Raw genomic sequence first — 20,112 nt, forward strand, 5'->3', positions numbered from 1 at the left:
AGGGACAGAGGAGAATCAATTCTTTGATGGTGAAAGGTTCCCTCTTGATTTCCAAAAGAAAAAAAACAGCACTTTTCCTCCAAAAACAAAGCCAGCATCATGGTTTCTCCACTATGGGCACACCTACTCACCACTTTTCTCCTGCTAAGGAGTAACTTCCTTGTTCTTCTTTATCCATCTCCCTTATCTTATTGCTATCATCCAGTGCAGATTGCTTTCATTTCTTGACTGCCTTGAGCCAGTGCCTCCCAAGAGCAGCAGCCCAACTCCAAAGCTGCAGAGCAGCCAGCATCAGCTCTCCTGCTTCCACTGCATTATCCTAGCAGCAGATGGCTCAGGCTGGCAGGGCCAAGGCCTCACGCTGCTGTGGTGCTGAGGACTGAGCTCTGCCTCCCCTATGATCAGCCCTTCTCCCTTTGGCTGGGCCCGGATTGTCTCTTGCCATGGCACCAGCCCACGGGATGGTGCCCCAGTCCTTGGCACAGTTCCTGCTGCACAGTTCCCTGACTCCCACATCAGCCCTTTGCTGGCTGTGCAAAGGAGGCACCAGAGCACTCTGTGCACAGGAGCTGGGAGCACAGCTTGTCCCCCACAGCATGGCCATGAGAGCTGAGCTGAGGCTGCTGCTGCCCATCTGGCATGGATTATTCACACAAGGTTTTACAAACACTGCTGCTGCTGCAGAATCACCCAGGCTGGCCCATCTGCAAAGCCCTGGGGGCCTTGCTGGGTGTTCAGCTGGGACATCCCAGAGCAGCTGCTGCCCAAAGCTGATCCATCCCACTGCCTGCCATGGCCCAAGGCACAGGGAGATCCCTGCAGGGAGGAGTCATTCCAGCTGCCAGGCGACACCCAGGGCAGGAGGCATCCTCACACTAAAGCAATGCCAGCAGCAGAGCAGACATTCAGACCTTTTTTCTCTGCTCCAGCCCAAAAGGAGGTAGGTGGGGGATGTCCCAGAGACAGCCACAGATGTGCCCACCCAGCTGCCAGGGTCCTTACTTGATGGTCAGGATGGCAGGCCTAGGAGATCCAGCCACACTGAACTGGAACTCTTCCTCAAAGCTCCCCAGCACGGTGGCACCGAAGGAGATCTGGACACTCTGGCTCCCACCTGCTGCAATGATGCCCTCCTCGGGTGCAAACTTGAAGCACAAGCCCACGTTGCTGCCTGAAGGGATACGGGTGAAGGGAGCATCAAGAGCTCCTTGGTTCATCAGTTTCACCTGCGGCAGCAAGAAAGCAAAGTGGAAATACATGTGGAACCTTCCCTTCTTGTGAGTTCTTGGCTAATGATGCAATGAACACCCAGCAAAGGCAGAAGATGCTTTGTGCTGCTGAATGGCAGAAGTCAAAAGATACAACAGGACAAGTTCTGCCTTTGGGTTCTCATGCAGAGCAGTGGCAACTCCACAGAACTGCAGTCACCCTGGGCTTATCCCATGGACACAGAGCAGTGCACCTCTGCTCAGCAGCACCCAGCTCACTGGGAGCTGGCCCTGAGAGCAACGTGGGCTGATTGCAGCTGCGGAGTGAATCACCCCAGAGCTGCTGCTGCCCCACTGAGCACAGCTCCAACAGCACCATCTACTCATTCACCTTTTCCCATACCATCAAAACAATACATTGAGAGTGAGGCATCAGCATCAAAATGTACAGACAGCACCATCTCTTGGTAAGAAAACTCAGGGTGTCTTTCTCTACCCCAGCCAAGCTTTTGAAAGTGTCTGGCATGATGCAGTGCCTCATTTTCTACCTCTTTCAGTTGCTCTCTCATGAAGTTTTTGCAAGCTTGACACTATTGGGGGGAGGCAAAAAGGTAGAAAAATCCTTTCCTTTATTCCCAGGAACACTTTTCTCTTTCTAGAGCCAGAGATGCAGCAAGGCTGAAGTGTGGTGAGGGACTGCTCAGCAAGGGAGAGAACTCCCAAGGCTTTCCTGTCACTTGCAGGAATAAGCAGGGACACTTGACTGGGAGCTGTTTGCAGAGGGCTGAAGCTCAAAGGCAGCCAGTTTGTTGCAGCTGCTTCTGCAGAGCCCAGTGCAAAGGTGCCTTGTGTCTGGCACTGCCACAAAAGCCTCTGAACATGCAGCTTTTGGAGCCAGTGCTGGGTTCATGGGCCAAGGGCTTGTTTTGCAGGAAGCCTTCACGCTGATCCCTAAGGAAGGCTGCCCAAAAGCAGGGACTGGGGCTTCAGGAACAACAGACACACCTTTCTGACCCCCCCAGATTTGAGCAGTGCATCAAATATTCCCTACTCACAAGTGCCCAGGTTGGCAGCAATTCCACAGCTCCACCAGGCTTGCTGCTGCCAAAGGAGCCATCAGGATCCATCCCAAGCCCTGCTGCTCACCTCACAGACATGGGGGGTGTTGACAAAAACGTTCCCGAGGTTCAGAGTCTGAGAGCTGAGTTCAACCAAGGGTCCTTGGCCTTCCCCTCTGAGCTGCAGGGGCAGCCTGCTCTCACGGCCTGGGGAGAGATGTCCATTGCAGTACAATCATTGCCTCTCTTCCACTGGATTTTCCAGGCTGCCTCAGTGCTAGTCCCTGACTCTGGGCTGGATGCAACCAGCTCCTGATGCTGCAGGAGAAGATATGCACCCTTCTCTTTCCTCAGGAGAAATCCCTTGGGGCTGACTCCTAATTTCTAACCCATTCCTTGGGCTGCTTTCCAATTTGAGCCACCTGTTTGCTGAGTTTAAAACATCTCTGGTGTCCTGTAGTGACAGGCCAAGGAGTAATGGGTAGAAATTGAGAGAACGGAGATTTAGGTTAGATATTAGGGAAGAAATTTTTACTGGGAGGGTGGTGAGGCACTGGAGCAGGTGCCCCAGGGAAGGTGTAGAGGTTCCAGCCCTGCAAGTGTTCCAAGCCAGGCTGGATGGGGCTTGGAGCTACCTGCTCTAGGGGGAGGAGTCCCTGCCCAGGGCAGGGGCCTTGGCACCAGATGATCTTGAAGGTCCATTCCATCCTTAACACACTGTGATTCTGTGGTTTCCTTCCCATGCACCTAGAGGAGCTTTGAAATCCATTCAGTGCAGGCACAAAGCTCATACAGAGTTTGGCAATTACCAAACTCCCAGGCCCAGGAGCACAGGACTTTGTTGCCCAAGTTGCTCCCCTTCTGACACTCAGCACTGTGTTCTATTTGCACAGACTGAGAGCTGCAAGGGCTCAACTCCCACACAGGGAGAGAAGCAGCTGCTGGCCAAGGGGGCTCCCTCTACAAACAGCCTGGGCTCAGTGGGGCTCAGCCACCTCTGCTCTGCTGCTGTCTGGGCACTGGGAGGTGATCCAGGCTCAGGGAGCCCATTTCTAACTCAGCTCCTCCCACCTGATGATGGATCCATGGCAAATGGACCCATCCTGGAGGCCAGGGGCCTGGAGGGCCTTAGTGCTTGTTCACTAAAGCTGTTCTGCTCTGGAGCTCTCTGGCCTTTGAGGGAATGCTGGCAAAGCCATGGCATGAAAACCTCTCCCTGCACTGCCTGGGCTGTTCTGGGATCAGTCAGGCAGACACAGCACTCTGAGCCCTGGCCTGGCACGGGAGACTCCCTGGAAGCTGCAGGGCCAGGGGGGATGTGCCAGCACTGCCCTGCTGACCAGGGACTCTTCCCAGCACTTCCATGGGAGCCCAGTGGGCTCAGGCTTGCACCATGGCTTCACTGAGGGGGAGAGAAGCAGGGCAAAGGAGCTGCACCTGAGATGCTGCAGTAAGCCACACTTCCATACTCCAGTGCTTCCAGGGGCTTGAAGGTCACCTTGATTTCAGCTGAACAATTTGGCCCAATTTCTCCCTCCTACAGCAGAAAGACACAGCAAAACATTGCTCTGCAAACTTCACATTGCTTGTTTTCACCACACTCCTGTAGGCCTTTGTTTAGAGCATCAGTGATGAGTGAACAACACGAGGAGCCAAGGAAACACTCCAAACCCAGCTCAGCACAGCTCTCAATGCTCAGCTGATCAGCTCCCACTCTCCACAATATTCCTGCTGCTCTGACACAAGCTCTTGGCCACATCATGCTGCTGTCAGCTACAGTGGGATGCAACTGCCACTGTGCACTGCTGGCTCTCAGCCTTAGATGGGCCATAGGAGTAAGCAAGAGGAGAACATGTCCCCTTCCTTGAAATGCAAATATTAGTTCAGCTGTTTTGAAAGAAAGCAGAGGTTGGGATTATTCGGGGCTTTACTCCAAGATGAGAAGGGGTTTTGCACTGTGCAGACACCAGGCATTCATCATCTCTCCCAATGCCAGTACTCAGAATCAGGGCTCTGCTGGATGGGAGCACGTGGCAGTTTGCTTGCATCAGCAGAAAAGGAAAAGGTTTTCTGTCCCTGTGTGCAGGAGAACTCCAAAGGCCCATTTCAACCTTGCACCCTTGTGTCCAGGCTCACAGATGACACTGGAAGGCAGACTCAGAAATAGTGCAAGGCGTGCTCACAGGAGGGGATTGGCATTTCTGTCATTAACCTTGGGCTGAATTTGGCCTCCTTTTGCCAGGGAACCATTGCAAGCTTCAGGTCAGTGTGTGAGCTGGCAGGGCTCCAACAGCCTCTGCTGAGCCCCACGTGTGGGGGGAGCCCCTGCCTACAAGAAGTGCTCCCTGTGACACTGCAAGGACACGCAGGCGGGGCCTTGAGCTCCAGCCTGGCAGCAGAGCTGGGCTTTGTCAGGCTCCCAGCCCTTCCTTGAGCCTGCAGGGCACAAATGCTTTGAGCAGGGAGCTCTGCAGCCGCTCCAGGAACTCCATGTCCTCCCTGCCAGCACATGGGGCCAGCTGAGGATCTGCCCAGTGACCGCAGCCGGGGCAAGGGGTGGGTGTAGGGAGTAGGGCGGGTGGGAGGAGGAGAAGGAGGAGGAGGAGAAGGAGGAAGAGAATGTTCTCAGCTATCACTCACCATTGGCTCAATGACAAAAATGTCATGGGAGAACAGCATGGGGTCTTCTCGCACCTTTGCCATCTTCTCCTGGACCATGCTGCTCAGGAGGGCACTGTGATCTCCACTAAAGCCCTTCACCTTCTCTGTTTCTTTCTCCTCTGGGAAGTTTTCCTGGGACACCTCTTTCTGCAGCTGCAGCAAACACTGCCTGCAGCCCCAGGGAGAGACAAGGCCAGCAGATGGTTTCATGAGCCACAGATTTGCAGAGAGAAGTGGGAGAGCAGGAGAGCAAAGCACCTGGGGAGGAGCAGCAGCAGCAGCTCCCCAGCAAAGGCTGAGCCCAAGCCACGAGGGTCCCACATGGATCAGAGGATAACTTGCTGTTCACTGGCACAGCAGGGACTTTTACTCCACACTTGCAAGCTCAGCAGAGGTTTCCAAAGCCAGCAGCCCTCCAGAGAAGCTCCTGCCTCAAAGCCTCTGCCACAGCTGAGGGAGAATCCAGCGGCCACCTCAGCTGGCTTTTCCTCCCACTGAGCTGCTCGGGGGAGGCACAGAAAGATCACAGAGCACCCACTGCAGCACTTCCCTGGCAAGGGGAGACCAAGCTGGCTTGCAGCTACGTGTTACCAGCATCACTCTTTGTTTCTTCCATTTTGGACCTGCCCCATTCCCTGCTCTGCCTTTCACAAGAGCATCCCAGAGCACTTCCAAAGGAGATTGATGAATTCAGGCACCCAATCCCTTCAGTGACATTCAAGGTTTCATATGCAATATGCATGAAAACAGAGCCTCTGAGAGGCAAAGGGACTTTGTTGTGCAGGAGGGAGACAGCAAACTCCTGGAGAGACCTTTTCATGAGCCAGAGCTTTTTGGCTCCCATCCCAGTGCATGGCAGTAGAATGTCCTGAGAGGGAAAGGATCCTGCACTATCTACACTCATAAAAACTCCTCTCTGCTCTGAGAGCTCAAAAGCTTCTCTGACAGCAGGACAGGGGGAGACAACCAGCCCCCATGGGCAAGGAGCTTTTGAAGGAACTAAGGGGAAAAAAGAGGGTGTATCACCTTTGGAAAGAGGGACTGGCAACTCAGGAAATGTTTAGGGATGTTGCCTGGTCATGTAGAAAGGAGATTAGAGAGACAAGAGCCCAATTAGAACCTGAGGAAATCCAGTCATCACAATCAACCTTTCCTTCCCAAAATGCTGTCCCTGGCTGGACTATCAATGAACTGGAATGCTGAGTGCTGAGCTCCTGAAGCCCAGGGACACACACCCCAGTGCCAGGCATGGGTTACTTGGCCTAAACCATTCCAAAGCACCAACACCCCCTGAGGCCACACGTCAGTTTCAGTCTTGGGCCTGTATCTCACTGAAATGCATCTTTCAAACCAACCTCCTCTTCTCTTCATTCTCTTCTTCCTCACTAGGAAAAGCCTTCCACTGGAAGTGGGCTGTGATGTTACTCCTGTTTTCAATGAACAGGGTTCTGTGGCTTGACATGGTGATGAAAGTCTTGTCAACCTCCACGGAATCTGTGCTCAACCCAATGTTGACATCTACAGCTTCTCCATGGAGCTTTGTGTGGATTCTTTCTTCACCTGGAACAAAGCAAAGGGGAGTCTTTGCTCAGCTCACTGGCTGACGGAAGCACAAGGAACAGAGCAAACCACAGGGCACAGAAGAAAGTGTCACAGTTTTGAGCTGAATGAGAAGTTTTGTGGATCAGTCCATTTATCACATCCTGACAGCTCTGTGTGTAGAGCGTGGGGATGTCCTGGGCAGCTCCTTAAACACCTTATTTCTGAGGGTGTTTGTAGAGATTTGGCCCCAAGGTGACAGTATGGGCAGGGAGATTGGTCCATGTGCTCCGGTGACCCACTCAGATCACCGGGATTTCTGCATCCAAGTCCTTCAGGTGACAGGGCTGAGGAGCCCTGTTCAGCCCTGCCTTGCCCAGGGTCTCCCCGGGCATCCCAGGAGACTCCTGTCTCTCCTGATGCCTTGGATCCCTTCTTGCTGACCAGCAAATATGCCTGGGGGCAGGTGGGCAGCAAAAGGAGGCCCAGAGGAACAAGTGAAGGGACAGCCCACAGCAGGAGGGGACACAGGTGAGGAAACACAACCCGCCTGGCTCTGCAATGTGACAAACCACTACAAAATGAGCACCATGACAATCATCATCATCATCTCCCTGTCCAAACCCACAGCCACATCAGTCTTGAAATATTTTATATTGTTCTGATCTGAAAAACCAAGCTGGAGCATTGCAAATCAAATAAGAAAGGGACAAAGGAAAGATTAGTGAGTACAGAGCAGTTTCTACATTAAGACTGAATGGGATTCCTCAGTCTAGAAATCAAATGGGAGATAGATGTGAGAGGTTTGCAACAGCGTGAACAGCCTGGGAAATGGGGACAGGGAAAAATTTGTTTGGATTTGTCACAACAAAGGAACTTGAGGACCTGAAAATGTTGTTGTGCAGAAACTACATCTATGTGTAAGGGCCACATAGAGAAAGGATCTGTGGCAAGCCAGTGGAGAAGCAGCATATGGGACAGAGGTGTGCAAGAAATCCATTGCATTGGAGAGAGTCTGATGGAGACCTCACCTACAGCACTGTCCAGGAATCAAATAAAACTTCACCCAGGCATAGCCACATGGTAGTGGAGAATCAGGGATCCTCCTTCCTCCACTCAGCAACTCCAGCAAAACAGGAGTCCAAAATCTTTGCCTTTGTTAGAGGGGATCCACTTTCTCAAGCCCCTGAACACCAAGGAGTTCTCAGTTTGCTTTGGGGTAAAGCTGAACAGGGGAGGCACCTCTAGAGGGAATGCAGGGGAAGGGACAGCAGGGAGCCATGTGGAGAACTGTCCTGTGCCCTGCAGGGCCCAGCACTCACCTGAGCTGCAGCACACGGCCAGGGAGCCGCAATGGGCACCGCTGGCCAGCGGGTGAAATGCCACTGTCACCTGCACGGTGTCACCAGCGCCCAGAGCTCCTGTGGCCGGCACCACGGAGAAAGGACTGCAACACAAAGAGAGGCATCAGGCCTGGGGGACACCTGGCCATGAGATTCCTGCTGCACTGCAGCTCCCTGCAGCTCCCTTGGGCAAGCAGGGAGCAAACCAAGCACAGGCAGCAGAAGACAGCCAGAACAGACAGGATCAGAAACAGCCACTGAGCCACTGCTGAGGAGATCCAGCCCTCACAAGATCCTGGGGGTAAAATGACCTCAGCTCCGCCATACTCTGCATCCAGCTCTCTGCAATGAGGCTCAAGGGTCCCACTGCCAGCAATCCCATCAGAGAATGGTTGGTGAAAAGCACAGAGAGGGTTCAGACCTATCTGCATGTACAACTTGACACTGACTGCCTCAGGAATTTCTCTTTTCCTGCTGCCTATAAACCTCATCTCAGGAGATGCAAATGTTAGGGCACTCCCTGTCCTGGGAGATTACAGCCTAGGAATCAGACAGGGAGAAGGAACTTTTCTCTCAAGACCAAGGAATAGTTACTGTTGAATTTGCAGTGTGGTTCTTTGGTTTCTATGCCCTTGAAAACATCCTTTTGTCCAAAAGGATGGTTTTTGTCCAAAAAGGACACATTTTATCAGCATTTCAATGGAAGCTGCTCTAAGAAAAGGAGCAATCAAAACTCTGAAAGAGTGCAAATGCAGATTAGAGCAATAGAGTGACATGGAAACAAGACCCAAAAGGAGGATGCCATTTACAGTCTGAAGGGTCCAATCCCAGCTAAATGAAACAGCATGAGCAGGAGCACATCAAGGAAGCAGAACAGGAGGTTTCTGTGTGTTTACCAGCAATGCAGTCTGGGACTCTGGGCTGTCATGCAGGCTGGTAATTGTTTGCTTGGCCCAGCAGAGAAACTCTATGCAATGTGTTGGAAATAATGATGCAGATGTGTTGGTGCACTTTGGATTTACCAGGAGCAATCAGGATTGGTCACCAGGTAAACAGCTCTTGCCTTACAAACACAAGACTCTGTGCTTTGATGCTCAGGGAGAGCTCAGGGGAAATGTGCTTGTGCCCAGCAGCTGCTGGGCTTTGTGCTCTTCTACAGCCCCAGGGAGGAAACAAAAGTTGCTGGCCTTGGTGCTTTGCTGCTGGTCAATGTGTCACTTCAAAGTGTCTTCTGGGGACTTTGGTGATGAATGCATCACACACAAAAACAAAGAGAGCATCTGGCAAGCTGAACTTTGTTCATGTCAGTAGTGACAGCTGATGAACTTGCTTCAGGTTCTGCTCATTCAGGACCTCTTGCTGCAGTGATGGGCTGAGCTGTTCCCATTCCCACTGGTGAGAACATCACTGCTGGCTGATGGGGAAGCCTTGGGCCAGCAATGTTCATGTGCTGGACGTGAGACTTTGGAGGGAGGGGAGGAAAGACAAGGCCCCAGCAGCCCCAGAGCCAGATCAGTGCACGTGCTCCTGCATCTGCCCCAGGGCTGATGCCAGCACTGCTGCAGCTCTGCTGGGGCTCGGGGGGATCAGGGCCTGCTGGGGGCAAGGCACAGCATTCTTCTCTTAGTCTTTTGCCAGAAATTTCATCAGAACAGAGAAGCTGCCACTTAGGGGAATCCCAGGCCAGACTTCAGCACTACCTTCCATTCCATTCCATTCCATTCCATTCCATTCCATTCCATTCCATTCCCACTTCTACCCCATGTTACATGCTCCCATGCTCCTGCCTTCAGATGGCAGGATGGGAATAGGGGTGACTTCAGGGCTTGCCTGAGAAAGAAGGCAAGTCTTCTTCTTTTCAAATTATCAGGAGAAAAGGATCCAGCCAAGTTCAGGACTCAGTTGTCAGGACTGAAAAACTGAGTGCAAATCAGCCCCTGCATCTCCTACATCCCTGGGCTGTACCCACCAGACTCCTCTGTTCCTGCTGTAGCAGTCATCTCTCACACAGACCTGGCTCCCCAAGACCCTAGGACACAAGCTCTACAGCTAAACTTAACTCCTCTCAATTTCAGCCAACATCACTAAGCTGTTCCCTGAGCCCACAGATAGAAGAGCTGTGAAGGACACATCCCTGACACGGTAAGAACCCAATGAAAACCACTGCCAAGAGATGGGGCTGGCAAGCTAAATGTTGGCCTTTTCTCTGTTCATTGTGAGCTGCTCCTTAAGACACTTCTCATCCTGTTAGATCCATCCTCTCAATGAATCACTACTGCACCTGACAGGCAGAAAAGATAAGGGATGGAGGGGGTTTTAATAGGTTCTTTTCTTCTGCTTTTTAACTAGGTCCATTGACATGTCTGTTTCCTTGTATGGCATCTAAAGACAGGCCCAGATCTCCCAGTGGCACCTTGCAATCCCCAGACACTGCTCTTGCTTTGAGCAGTGTGTGTGCTCAGATGATTTCCAGAGGTCCCCTCCAGGACCACTGCAAAGCCACGTGCCTGTGGCCTCCCAGAGAATGGCTCTGTTTGGCTGACAGTGCTGAGGAAGCATTTCAGAAGCTGCTGGTGCTCAGCAGGGTGCAAGCCAGCTACCAACATGTTCCAGCAGCCTCCAGGAAATCTGGGACAGAGAAAGCTCCAAGGCCGCTGAAAGCAAGAGCAGATGCCATCCATGCTGCTCACTTCCAGCCAGGCTGCAGGGCAGCAGCTGCAATGCTTTGGTTCCTTTTGCTGCTCTTCCCCAACCCTGCCCTCTCCCAAAGGTGTTTTGCACAGGGACAGATGAGCTGCCTCACCTCTGGGTGCTCAGCTGGTACCGAGCTGCCCGGGCACCGACATTGCGCACCAGCAGAGTCTGCCGGGTGCTGACCTTGACTGGACACTTGGAGAAGTCCAGCTGGGCAGGGAAGTCCAGCACAGCTCGGGCACCAATGGCCCGAATTGGCACAACTGTCCTTTCCCTGGCAGTGATGCAGACCAGCTCGTGGCAATAATCCTGCAGGAAAAGAAACTGCCTCAGCACAGGGCATTTAGTGCCATCCCCATGGCAGAAGAAAAACCATTTCTATAACCCTTCAAGGACATCAATTTACCTATTGCACCCTAAAATGAACACAAAGTTCTACTAATATGTCACATTTTACAGGCACAGGAGCACTTTGCCAAAACCATCTCTGTGGCATTCAGCTCTTGTGTCACTTGGGTCATTCCCATACCCTAGGCCACCATAGTTTTTACTCTAAATTTTAATGATGTTAAAGAATTCCTAAGGCCCTTCTAAGGAGCATGGAGCAAGGGAACACAAGACATGCCTCTTTACGTTTCTATGTTCCCACTGTCTGAGAATAGGAAAAAGCGTTCAACTGACTCTAAGCAGCAAAAGGAAGATGAGAAAACAGCTGCACCCAAAGAGATCCTGCACCTCTGGCCTGGTGCAGAAACATCAGTTGGCTCAGAACTCCCCTCTAACTTTGCCGGTCCAGCCAAGTCAGAAGAAGAACAGTGCCAAGAGGCAGCAGGATGCTGTTGGAAAGGGCCTCTCTTTATTTTCCTGCAAGGCTTCCTCCCTTCCATGCCATGTCCTAAACCCTTCTGTATGAACAAGCCTCCAGATCAGAACATGAACCCTCCAGATGCCAGCACTGAGGTCAGACTTGCCAGGGCCTCAGCACTGCTGTTCAAACCTGCCCACAAAAGCACCTTTGGCACGGAATGGGTGCCAGCTGACAGAGCAAGCACAGTGACAGGCATGAAGACAGAGCCCCACCAGTGTCACTGCCACGGGCTCTGGGCTCACAGCTCTGCCTGCAGCTTGTACCTGCCCTGCAGCAGCTCCTGCAGGCAGGTGTCCAAGTCCCCTGCAGCGCAGCAACCTCCTGCTGACCAAGGGCACCCAGAGCCCAGTGTGCCTGTGCCAGGCCGGGCTCACGGGCACAGCACATCCTCTGCCCTGGGCCTGCAGCTGTGCCATGCTCACTTGTGCTCTGGGACAGCACAGCTGCAAGGCTGCAGAACAGAGGGGCTGAAAAAGCACCGTCTTTGCTCCAGCCCAGGGGCAGGCAGGGAAGCTGTTGCCATCAGCAAGGAGGAAGCTCCCTGACCTCTTTGTTCCTCTGCTGTTTTCCACCATAATGAAACCCCTTCCACTGGACCTAGAGATGGCCCAACAGCGATCAACAGCCCTCTGTCATTTTCATCCTGTTCCCTGTGCATCTTCCCCTGGCAATGCTCAGGGATGTGCAGGGAGGGGAAGCAGAGCCTGTCAGGCCTGGCTGCAGTGCCTGCCAGCAGTGCCAAGGTGTGACTGGCTGCAGGCTGCCTGCCCACGGCCTGGAGCCCAGCTCACAGCATGCAATGGGCTGGAGCCAGAGTGCAGGGAAAACAATGGCTGTGGAGATCATTGTGTGCTTTGGCTCCTCCAGCCTCACCTTGTTCTCGTCGGGGCTGAAGCGGATGCGCACAGGGGCAGAGGCGCCTGCTGGCACCATATGGTACACATCCCTGGGGCACGCCAGCTGGAAATAAGGGCAGCTCTCCATGCACACCTTCACCAGCCGAGGCATCTGCAGCAAAGACACCAAACGATGATTTTGCCACTTGTGGAAACAGGACCAGAGGAGACCTGTCCGTGCCCTGCTGACATCCCTCCCTGGCCCCTTTCCCAAAGCACTTTCAGCTGTGCGGGCACAGGCACACCATTCACAAGGCTGAACTTGAATCCCTTCTCTCTGGCTCCAGCATTTTGGCCAGGGCCAGCAGGGCAATGCCTGCTGGGAAGGAAGGGCCGAGCAGCTCAGCACCAGCAGGATGGAGACAGAGCACCTGAACCAAGTCATCTGCATATTCAACAAGGCCAAAAAACCTGCTGGCTTCTGCCTGCACACAGCCATGAAGTTGTCATGGTCCAGAGGGGGAATGTGCTACCTACAAGAAAACCAGCACATTGTCCTGGGGGAAGGAAGAAATGCCCTTCTAGCAGACCAGGTTTGGGTAGGGACCTTGTGGGGATACAGTCAGGCAGGCAGAGCAGCAAGAGAGGAGACCAAACACTGTGGCCTTACTGGGAAGAAAAGCAAACCTGAAAAGCAAAAGAAGGAAGGAACACAGCAAGACCATCCCTAAAACAAGGAGAAGGCAAAGAGTATTTCAATGGGCAGTGAAGCAGCAAGGAAGAATCACAAAACCATGAGAGCAATCAGCTTGCCAAAAGTAACAGAAACACAGACAGGCTGTGCCTATGGACTCTGGGCTTCAAAGGCATTTTCTGCCTGGAGAAACATGACCAGCACTGAGTGACAGTGTGGTTCCAGTATGCAAAGCCAATCTTGGCTCTCCAGGGCTTCCTGCTGCCTGTGCAGGCAAGCTGGGCTGCTGGGCATTCCTGCCTGCAGCCAGCAGGCCAGGTGCTGCCCTCTGGGATTCACAGACACAGCACACATGCATTTTCTAGCACACTGATATCCCCTGAGCACCAAAATGCTCTCCAAAAGTCTAAACCAGATGCTTTGGGCTCCCTCCCGTCTCCTCCCACCAGCCCACTCTTGGCACAAGCCTCACTTGAAAAAATGTTTCCCTGACTGAAATTCAAATGGCCTCAAGTTTTCCTCTTTACAGTGGAACACAACTGCTGACATTTTTCAACTTTTTCCCTCGCAGCTCTCTCAGGAAACTGCAAAACAATCCCAATTTCTTCAAGTGAAGGTGGAAACCTCCAGGAACACATGGCTTTGGATGTGCTGTGGTTCTCCAAAGGGAACGCAGAGCACTGTGTTGCTTTTGGAAAAGCTGAGCAGAGCTGGATGAAGCTGAGCAGGAGCCTCAAGTGGCCCCTAAAGGCCTCTCACTGCTTCTGCTCCACCAGTCTGGTTGCAGGGCTCTTTCAGAACACGGTTCCTGCAGTGCCAATGCCATTAATGAGAAGTGATGCCAGCATAAAGTGCAGAAGGCTCAGCCCCTGAGCTCTGACTCTGAGCTGCACAAAGGGAGCCAAACTGGCTGAGAGAGGCAGAGATTCCTACCAGGAGCCAAGATTAACCAAGGAGACACAGGATGTGCTATAGACTCAAGGCAAAGCATGAGAGCAGGTAAGAACTGTACAGCCCTCAACATTCCTATCAATCCAGAGCTTGCAAGAGAAGGAAACTCCTTTGGGATAGACACCATCAAGGCATGGCCAAAATCAGGGGACAGTTTCCAGCACATTTCCACCATCTCGCAGAACAAGGTGCTGAGACATTTTCTTCTGCATGTGCTGCAGCAGATAACTTGCTTTGCTGTACACTGGGGGAATGACAGCACTCTCCTCTTCCAGCACAGTGTTAAAGCTCTGGGTGCCAGCACTTACCTTGTCCTTGTTCATGAGAGACAGCACCATTTCAGAGACCTCCCCAGCGACGAAGTTCTGAAATACCAGCACTGGTGGGGAAACCCCAAACCAGCTCTGTTTCAGGGCAGCTGACAGCAGCTGGAGAGGAGAGAGAGCAGGGAGAGCTTCAGCTGCTGGGAGGAAGGTTCATGCACGAGAATCTTCCACTGATCCCCATGAAGTACAGACTCTGGGGGAGCACGTCTGCCCAGCCCACACTGGGCAAACAGTGGCTCACCCACCTCTGCTCTGAGCTGATCCACAGCTGCTGGGCCACACAGAGCAGGCTCAAGCCAAGCTGCTCTTTTGCCATGGATTTCTCCAGGTTTCTTTCTCCACAATGCCAGGCAGCACTTTCCTTAAGCACAGCCCTGTGCCCATGTGGTCACAGAGCTCTGGGGCACTGACTGAGCACTCCTGGAGTAAGGTAAAACCCATGAATTTACAGGAGACTCTATGGGAAACAATTTTGGGATGTCCTTTACTCTGAGACAGGGAAACCGAGGCCCACACAACTGCAAATATCTTTTTTGCTCTAGAACTTAGACATCAGTAAGAAGAGCACAGGACTAGAGGAGATGTGAGAGATGAGCTGACATTTGGCTGAAGCCAAAAGGTTATGAAGCAAAAGAATGGAATTTGCTGGTTCTGTGTGTTGCTTGTGGTTTGGATTTGTTCATGTTGAGTGTCGCAGTGAGAGGGACGGGGTTGAAGACCTGACCAAAAGGAAGGAGGACGAGAGGGGAGGGGACAGAAAAGTTGGTGGTCAGTAGAGAATGGAAGCTCCTGAGTACCCATCCAATGGCAAAGGGCACAGGGGCCGCCCCAGCCGGGTACAAAGGGGATACAAAGATTGCCATTTTCTCGGAGGGGGTGTGTGTGTGCTTGGCTCTCGGGGAGGGAGACATGCCCGGCTCAGCTGAATCCTTACTAAGAAACACTTTTCTTTTGCTCTGATGATTTTGTTCCCTTTCATTGTACTTAAAACTCAGTGTGTTTCAAACAGAGGGAAAGGCAAAAATAAAAAGACAAATGAGCTGCAAAGAAAAAGACAAGTGAGGTGAATGCTGAATGAGGATAAGGTTCAGTTATTTTCTCAGCAACTTGGGTAAAAGTAGAGTTGCTATCTCCTTTTTCCATGAGCTTTAAATGGGTGCTTTCTTGTCATTATTGCTATCTTATTCAATGCCATTGTAGAGGCATGTCTCGAATGACACAACAACAGCAAATGCTTCTGGAGCAGAGACATTGCTTGGAGAAAACTCTGCCCTGCTTTGTCTGCCTTCTCCAGCCACACTGCTGTCACTGCAGAGACGCAAGCAGGTCTCCTCTGTGACTTCACAGCAGACACATTCTGCTGAAGGGAGTGGCTGCAGCACACTGTCCCTTAGCTGTGCCCTTTCCTGAGGTGTTCCCAAGGCCCCTCTCCAGGACAATCCTTAACCTGGATTGTGTTCCGTGGCTCTTGGGGCCAATTTACTGCTCAACAGCCCACCTCAATCACCTACCCCTTTGGACTGTGCTTTCTACTGAGCCAGTCCTGCCAGAAAAGCAGCTTTAAACACACCTCTAAGTAGGCACTGATCCAGATAAAGCACATCCATTCCCCTCTGCCCAGGGCCAGTCCCCTGTACATCTGGCAGCCTGCAAAATCTAACACCCCGTCAGGCTCCCAACACATTGTTCCAGCCCAAAGCAGTAATGCAATTTGTTTTGTTAAAGCTGAAGTAATTCCTGCACATCCTTGGCCTTCAAAGGCCAACACTGCCACTCTGGCGGGAATCCGGTGACCCCAAGCATTTGATGGTGACCACACCAAAGCAGGAGGTGCCTCCTTCAGCAGGAGAATGGCAAATGGCAATGTTGTGCCTTTGTGTCCCCAGCCTTCCCCCTGTTAGCAATGGCAGCTACGCTCCAGCACACCCCAGCAGCTTCAGCTGAGGTTATTTGTGTTGGCTTAGTGCAGATCAGGACTCCCAGTCCACCACTCCCAGCAGTTTGCAATGACAGCAGGACCTGGACACTGAGCTCTTTTGCTGGAGGCAAGCCTGTCACAAGCACACACCCTCTTCAAACTTCCTGTTAAACAGAAAGGAAAAGAGCAGGAAAAGGCTACCTTTGGACGAATCTCACTCCTGTCTAGAAATGGGCCAATTCTAGGCAGAATACTCCCTCCAGTGTTGGCCTCCTTCTTCCTGCTGAGAAACTTCTCCCTCAAGAACTTAGAGGGAAGCAGCTGAAAGGCAAAAATACACCAGCTAGAGCCTCAGAGATGCGCTTGTTCAGAAAGGCTTTTCTTGAACAAGTGGCACTGGTGAATAACTTGTGATCACAGCCACTGGGACAGCCCTGGAAGCCCTGGAAGTTTCCTGCTGAAATACTTAGCATCAGTCAATTAATAAAACAGAGTGCAATACACATACTCCAGCCACAAGGCTCTGTCCCATGAGCTTCTCCGTGACCGGATGGGACATGGTTGGGGATTTCTGCTCTTTGGGCATTTGTTTCCTCTTATGTTTCATTGGATTGAGGCAGTGACCTTTCCAGAGAATGGGGAGGAGCTCTCAGAGCTGCCTGAACTCCAGCCCTGCACAACACTCAGAACTCACAGCAAGGAGATATCGCTGCTGGCTGAGTCCAAGAGATGCAAGAAAACAAAGCTGTACCTAGAGTGAGGTGCACAGGAATGTGTCCAGGTTTTAGTTCTCCCTGTTAATTGTTTTCTCTGTCTGGGCTGACAGAGCCCTCCACAGAAGAAAACAGAGGGATCTCCTTGACAGAGCCTCAGCAGTGGGGCATCTTCAGTCAAGTGAGCTGCAGACAGCAAGGGACCTTTGTGGCCCTGGCCCCAGTGCTGCCTGCAGGGCTGGATCTGTGCCCACACAGGAGCTGGGAGAGAACAGCTGCTTTGCAAGCTCTTCCAGCTGGGCCCAGCCGTGGCTCTCAAGGCTTTGGGCAGAGTTTGAGCCTCCCCCCCACATGCCCAGGTGCCCAAGGGCACGATGGTCAGAGCAGCACAGGTGAGTGCCCAGCCTGACAGAAGGAATTCCTGTGGCAAAGGGAAAGGGACACAACACATGCTCAGGGCTTCAGCTGTACATTGGTTTCACTTGGCTCCGCTGGCACAGCCAGGCAAGGCACGACTGAAGCATCCCACAGTGTTCCCTACTGCACCAGGACAGCCCCAGCAACAGGAGCACGGCACAAAGGGCTGGGGAGGGGCTCTGCAGCTTCACAGCACTGCTGGACAACAGGGGCAGGGAGAGCAGGGACACCAGGGCACTGCCAGCCTTAACACAGCCCCAGGGGCTACTCACAGCATCAGGCTTCAGTCCTTCCCTGGACAAAAGACGAGGTGTTGGTGTCTTCTTTGGCAATCCTGACGCCATTTCCAAGGGAGGATCTCGCAGATGAGCCACAATGCCTCAACAAAACTGGAAGGAGCAACAATGGAACTCTGAAAATCCAGCACCCAATTCATGGCAGATTCTAGGGATATACTGGTGCTAAAAATGTTACATTATTTGAAAGTAGCTAAGCGCTTGTTTGGTGTAAGTAGCTAGTATAGTTAGGCCTCTAGTTGGACTTTATTTGAACTCCATGGCTACCTTGTGCAATTCAAAGATGGATCATACTGAAACCTGGAGCTCAAAAGCTGAACATTAATAAGAGTTGGAACAGACAAAGCTGTAGCTTAAATATTACTTAAAAATAGCTAGAGTGGGCCTCCTCTTCTTTAGGCTAAAGCACCCCTGTGCTCTCTGTTCCTCACAGCTGAGAGACTCCTGAGAGACTGGAATGTTATGGCTAATGGCTTAAATATAATCATAAAGGACTTTCTGCCCATTGGGACAAAACTGTATAAAGAAGCTGCGACCACCCAAGCCCAGCCTTCCCTGAAAATGCCTCCTGACTGGAACTTGGCACTGTGAGTTAAGCTGCCTAAGGCAACTTGAGACAAGATCAAGGTGACACTATTGTCCCATTAGCTCAGGGCTGGGGAGAAGTAAACAAGGCTGAGGAGAAAAACCTATCCACAACAAAGCCAAACCCAGCAGCTGTCCTGAAAATCAGCTCTGTCTGCCTTCAGGCTGGGGAAGCCACAGCCACAGGCTCTTCTGCTGAGGCCAGGTTTGCACACAAACCTCCCATCAAAGACCTCCACAGTGCCTCCAGACCCATTCCTGAGGCCTTGCACCAGACCACTGCAGGGCATGCAAAGTAACACAACAAACCGGAAAATCCAGAACCCAACTCATGGCAGACTCGAAGGATATACGGGTGCTAAAGATTTTGTATTATTTGAAAGTAGCAAGAGACAGAGTCAAACTTGCCCCACGCCAGGGAGGTACCTGGGCAGTCCCACCTTGCCCAAATCTGCATGAATCCATTGGAGTCTTACGTTTTGCCAGACCTCACCACAGAGAAGACCACAAGAGGATGTAATGGTATGCCAATGGGATCCATGGAATGGTGATATTTTCTACTAAATCTGTCTCTGTCACTCTCTTTCTCCCCCCTCCCCTTCCCAACCCCCATCCCCCTCCCACTTTTCTTTCTCTCTCTTTCTTCCTCACATTTACTATTACATATTGACTATTGACTTTTGACTTTTGACTATTGACTTTGGCATGTGGTCTCATTTGCACCTCAATACAGAGGCATCTCCCTAATAATTTTGATAACCAGGTGATAAAAACCCACTGAAACTTGAACAGAACTCATTCACCTTTAAGCAGTTTAAGCAATTACTATAGGGGAAAATGTATAGACTAGTATATTTAGAAAATGTTGCATTTCTTCAGGGAAAAAAAAGCACAATCAGTAGACCATTTATTGTTCATCCTCTCAGGTGTACATGTCACTGAACTACTGCGCCAGAAGACTGGCATGATCACATCCTCTATTGCCCTTTGGCATTCTCTTTCAGAGCACAGATGAAACAAAACCAAAAAGTTCAACTTTAGTCGGTCTTTACCTTCAACTGAAATTCAGGACTCCCTAGCAGAGACCGATGTTCTGCACGCTGAGGAACTTTTCGCAGAGGCCAATGCTCTGCACCTTCAGGAATTCTCTGCGCAGACCAATGCTCCGCCAACAATTCCCTTGGCGAATCGCCCGCTGCAGCCGCCTGCAGGAGCCCAGGCTGCGCACACCCAGCCAGGGCCGCGCTCTCAGGCGGCTGAGGCCGCGCCGCTGTCACAGACGCTGAGGGCCCGGGCGTGGTTACCGGGCAACCGCGGCACCGAGTGCGGGGCCGGGCCGGGCCGGGCCGAGGGGATTTCCAAAGGAGATTGTCACTCGAGCGACTGACTTCAGTTTGGTGCTTCCCAAGAGCCTTTCTGTAAGCAAGGAAAGGTTAAAATGTGCTGATAAAGGCACCTATGTCAGGTCTATTCATTGCTCTGTGTAGCACTACTATTCTACCCTGGCTGGAACAGCAGGAGGGGCTGAGGGAGCTGGGAAGGGGGCTCAGCCTGGAGAAAAGGAGCCTCAGGGGGCACCGTCTGGCTCTGCACAACTCCCTGACAGGAGGGGACAAGAGGCTGCTTGAAGTTCAGGCCCCGCCGGAGCCGCGTGCTTCCCCCTCTCCTCCCCCGCTCCGCCTCTTCCTCCCTCCCTCCTCCTCCTCCTCCCCCGCTCCCGGAGCCCTCGCAGCCCGCGGGAGGGGCGGGGATGGAGCCGGGACAGGTCGGAACGCAGAGAGGGCTGGGGGGGATGCCAGCAGTGGGAGTGACTGGGCTGTGACCCCCGGCACCGGGACCCTGAACCGCCACTGCCGGCACCGGGACCCCCCTGCTCCCCTTATCCTGCTCGGGGACTCCCCTGAATCCCCCATTCCGGACATCAGGAACCCCTGCTCCCCTATTCCCGGCCATCCCATGGCTCCCAGCCTCCAGCCTTGGTGTAGGCTTGACTCTGGGACAACCT

The 20,112-nt window shown here is 52.4% G+C and overlaps 1 protein-coding gene across 1 annotated transcript; it reads right to left on the minus strand.

Moving 5' to 3' along the window:
* Window positions 1-6,221: 6,221 nt before the first annotated feature.
* Window positions 6,222-17,581, minus strand: LOC139605276 (hydrocephalus-inducing protein homolog). The gene is made up of 4 exons (XM_071456642.1): window positions 17,499-17,581; window positions 12,245-12,379; window positions 10,613-10,812; window positions 6,222-6,487 (listed from the first exon to the last, which is right to left on the minus strand). The coding sequence occupies exons 1-4, from the start codon at window positions 17,568-17,570 to the stop codon at window positions 6,484-6,486; spliced, it is 411 nt and encodes a 136-aa protein (XP_071312743.1). The 5' UTR covers window positions 17,571-17,581; the 3' UTR covers window positions 6,222-6,483.
* Window positions 17,582-20,112: the final 2,531 nt, after the last annotated feature.

Source organism: Agelaius tricolor, unplaced genomic scaffold (assembly GCF_023055355.1).
Source record: "Agelaius tricolor isolate 1412-34295 unplaced genomic scaffold, bAgeTri1.0.p SCAF_63, whole genome shotgun sequence".
Lineage (NCBI taxonomy): Eukaryota > Metazoa > Chordata > Aves > Passeriformes > Icteridae > Agelaius > Agelaius tricolor.

Bases quoted from the DNA above. Each gene is read 5' to 3' on its own strand.
- LOC139605276 (XM_071456642.1), bottom strand. From the start codon at position 17,570: ATGGCGTCAGGATTGCCAAAGAAGACACCAACACCTCGTCTTTTGTCC. The intron at 12,380-17,498 runs GTGAGTAGCCCC...TCTTTGCTGCAG, and splicing joins AAGGACTGAAGCCTGATGCT to ATGCCTCGGCTGGTGAAGGT. The intron at 10,813-12,244 runs GTGAGGCTGGAG...CTTTTCCTGCAG, and splicing joins TCAGCCCCGACGAGAACAAG to GATTATTGCCACGAGCTGGT.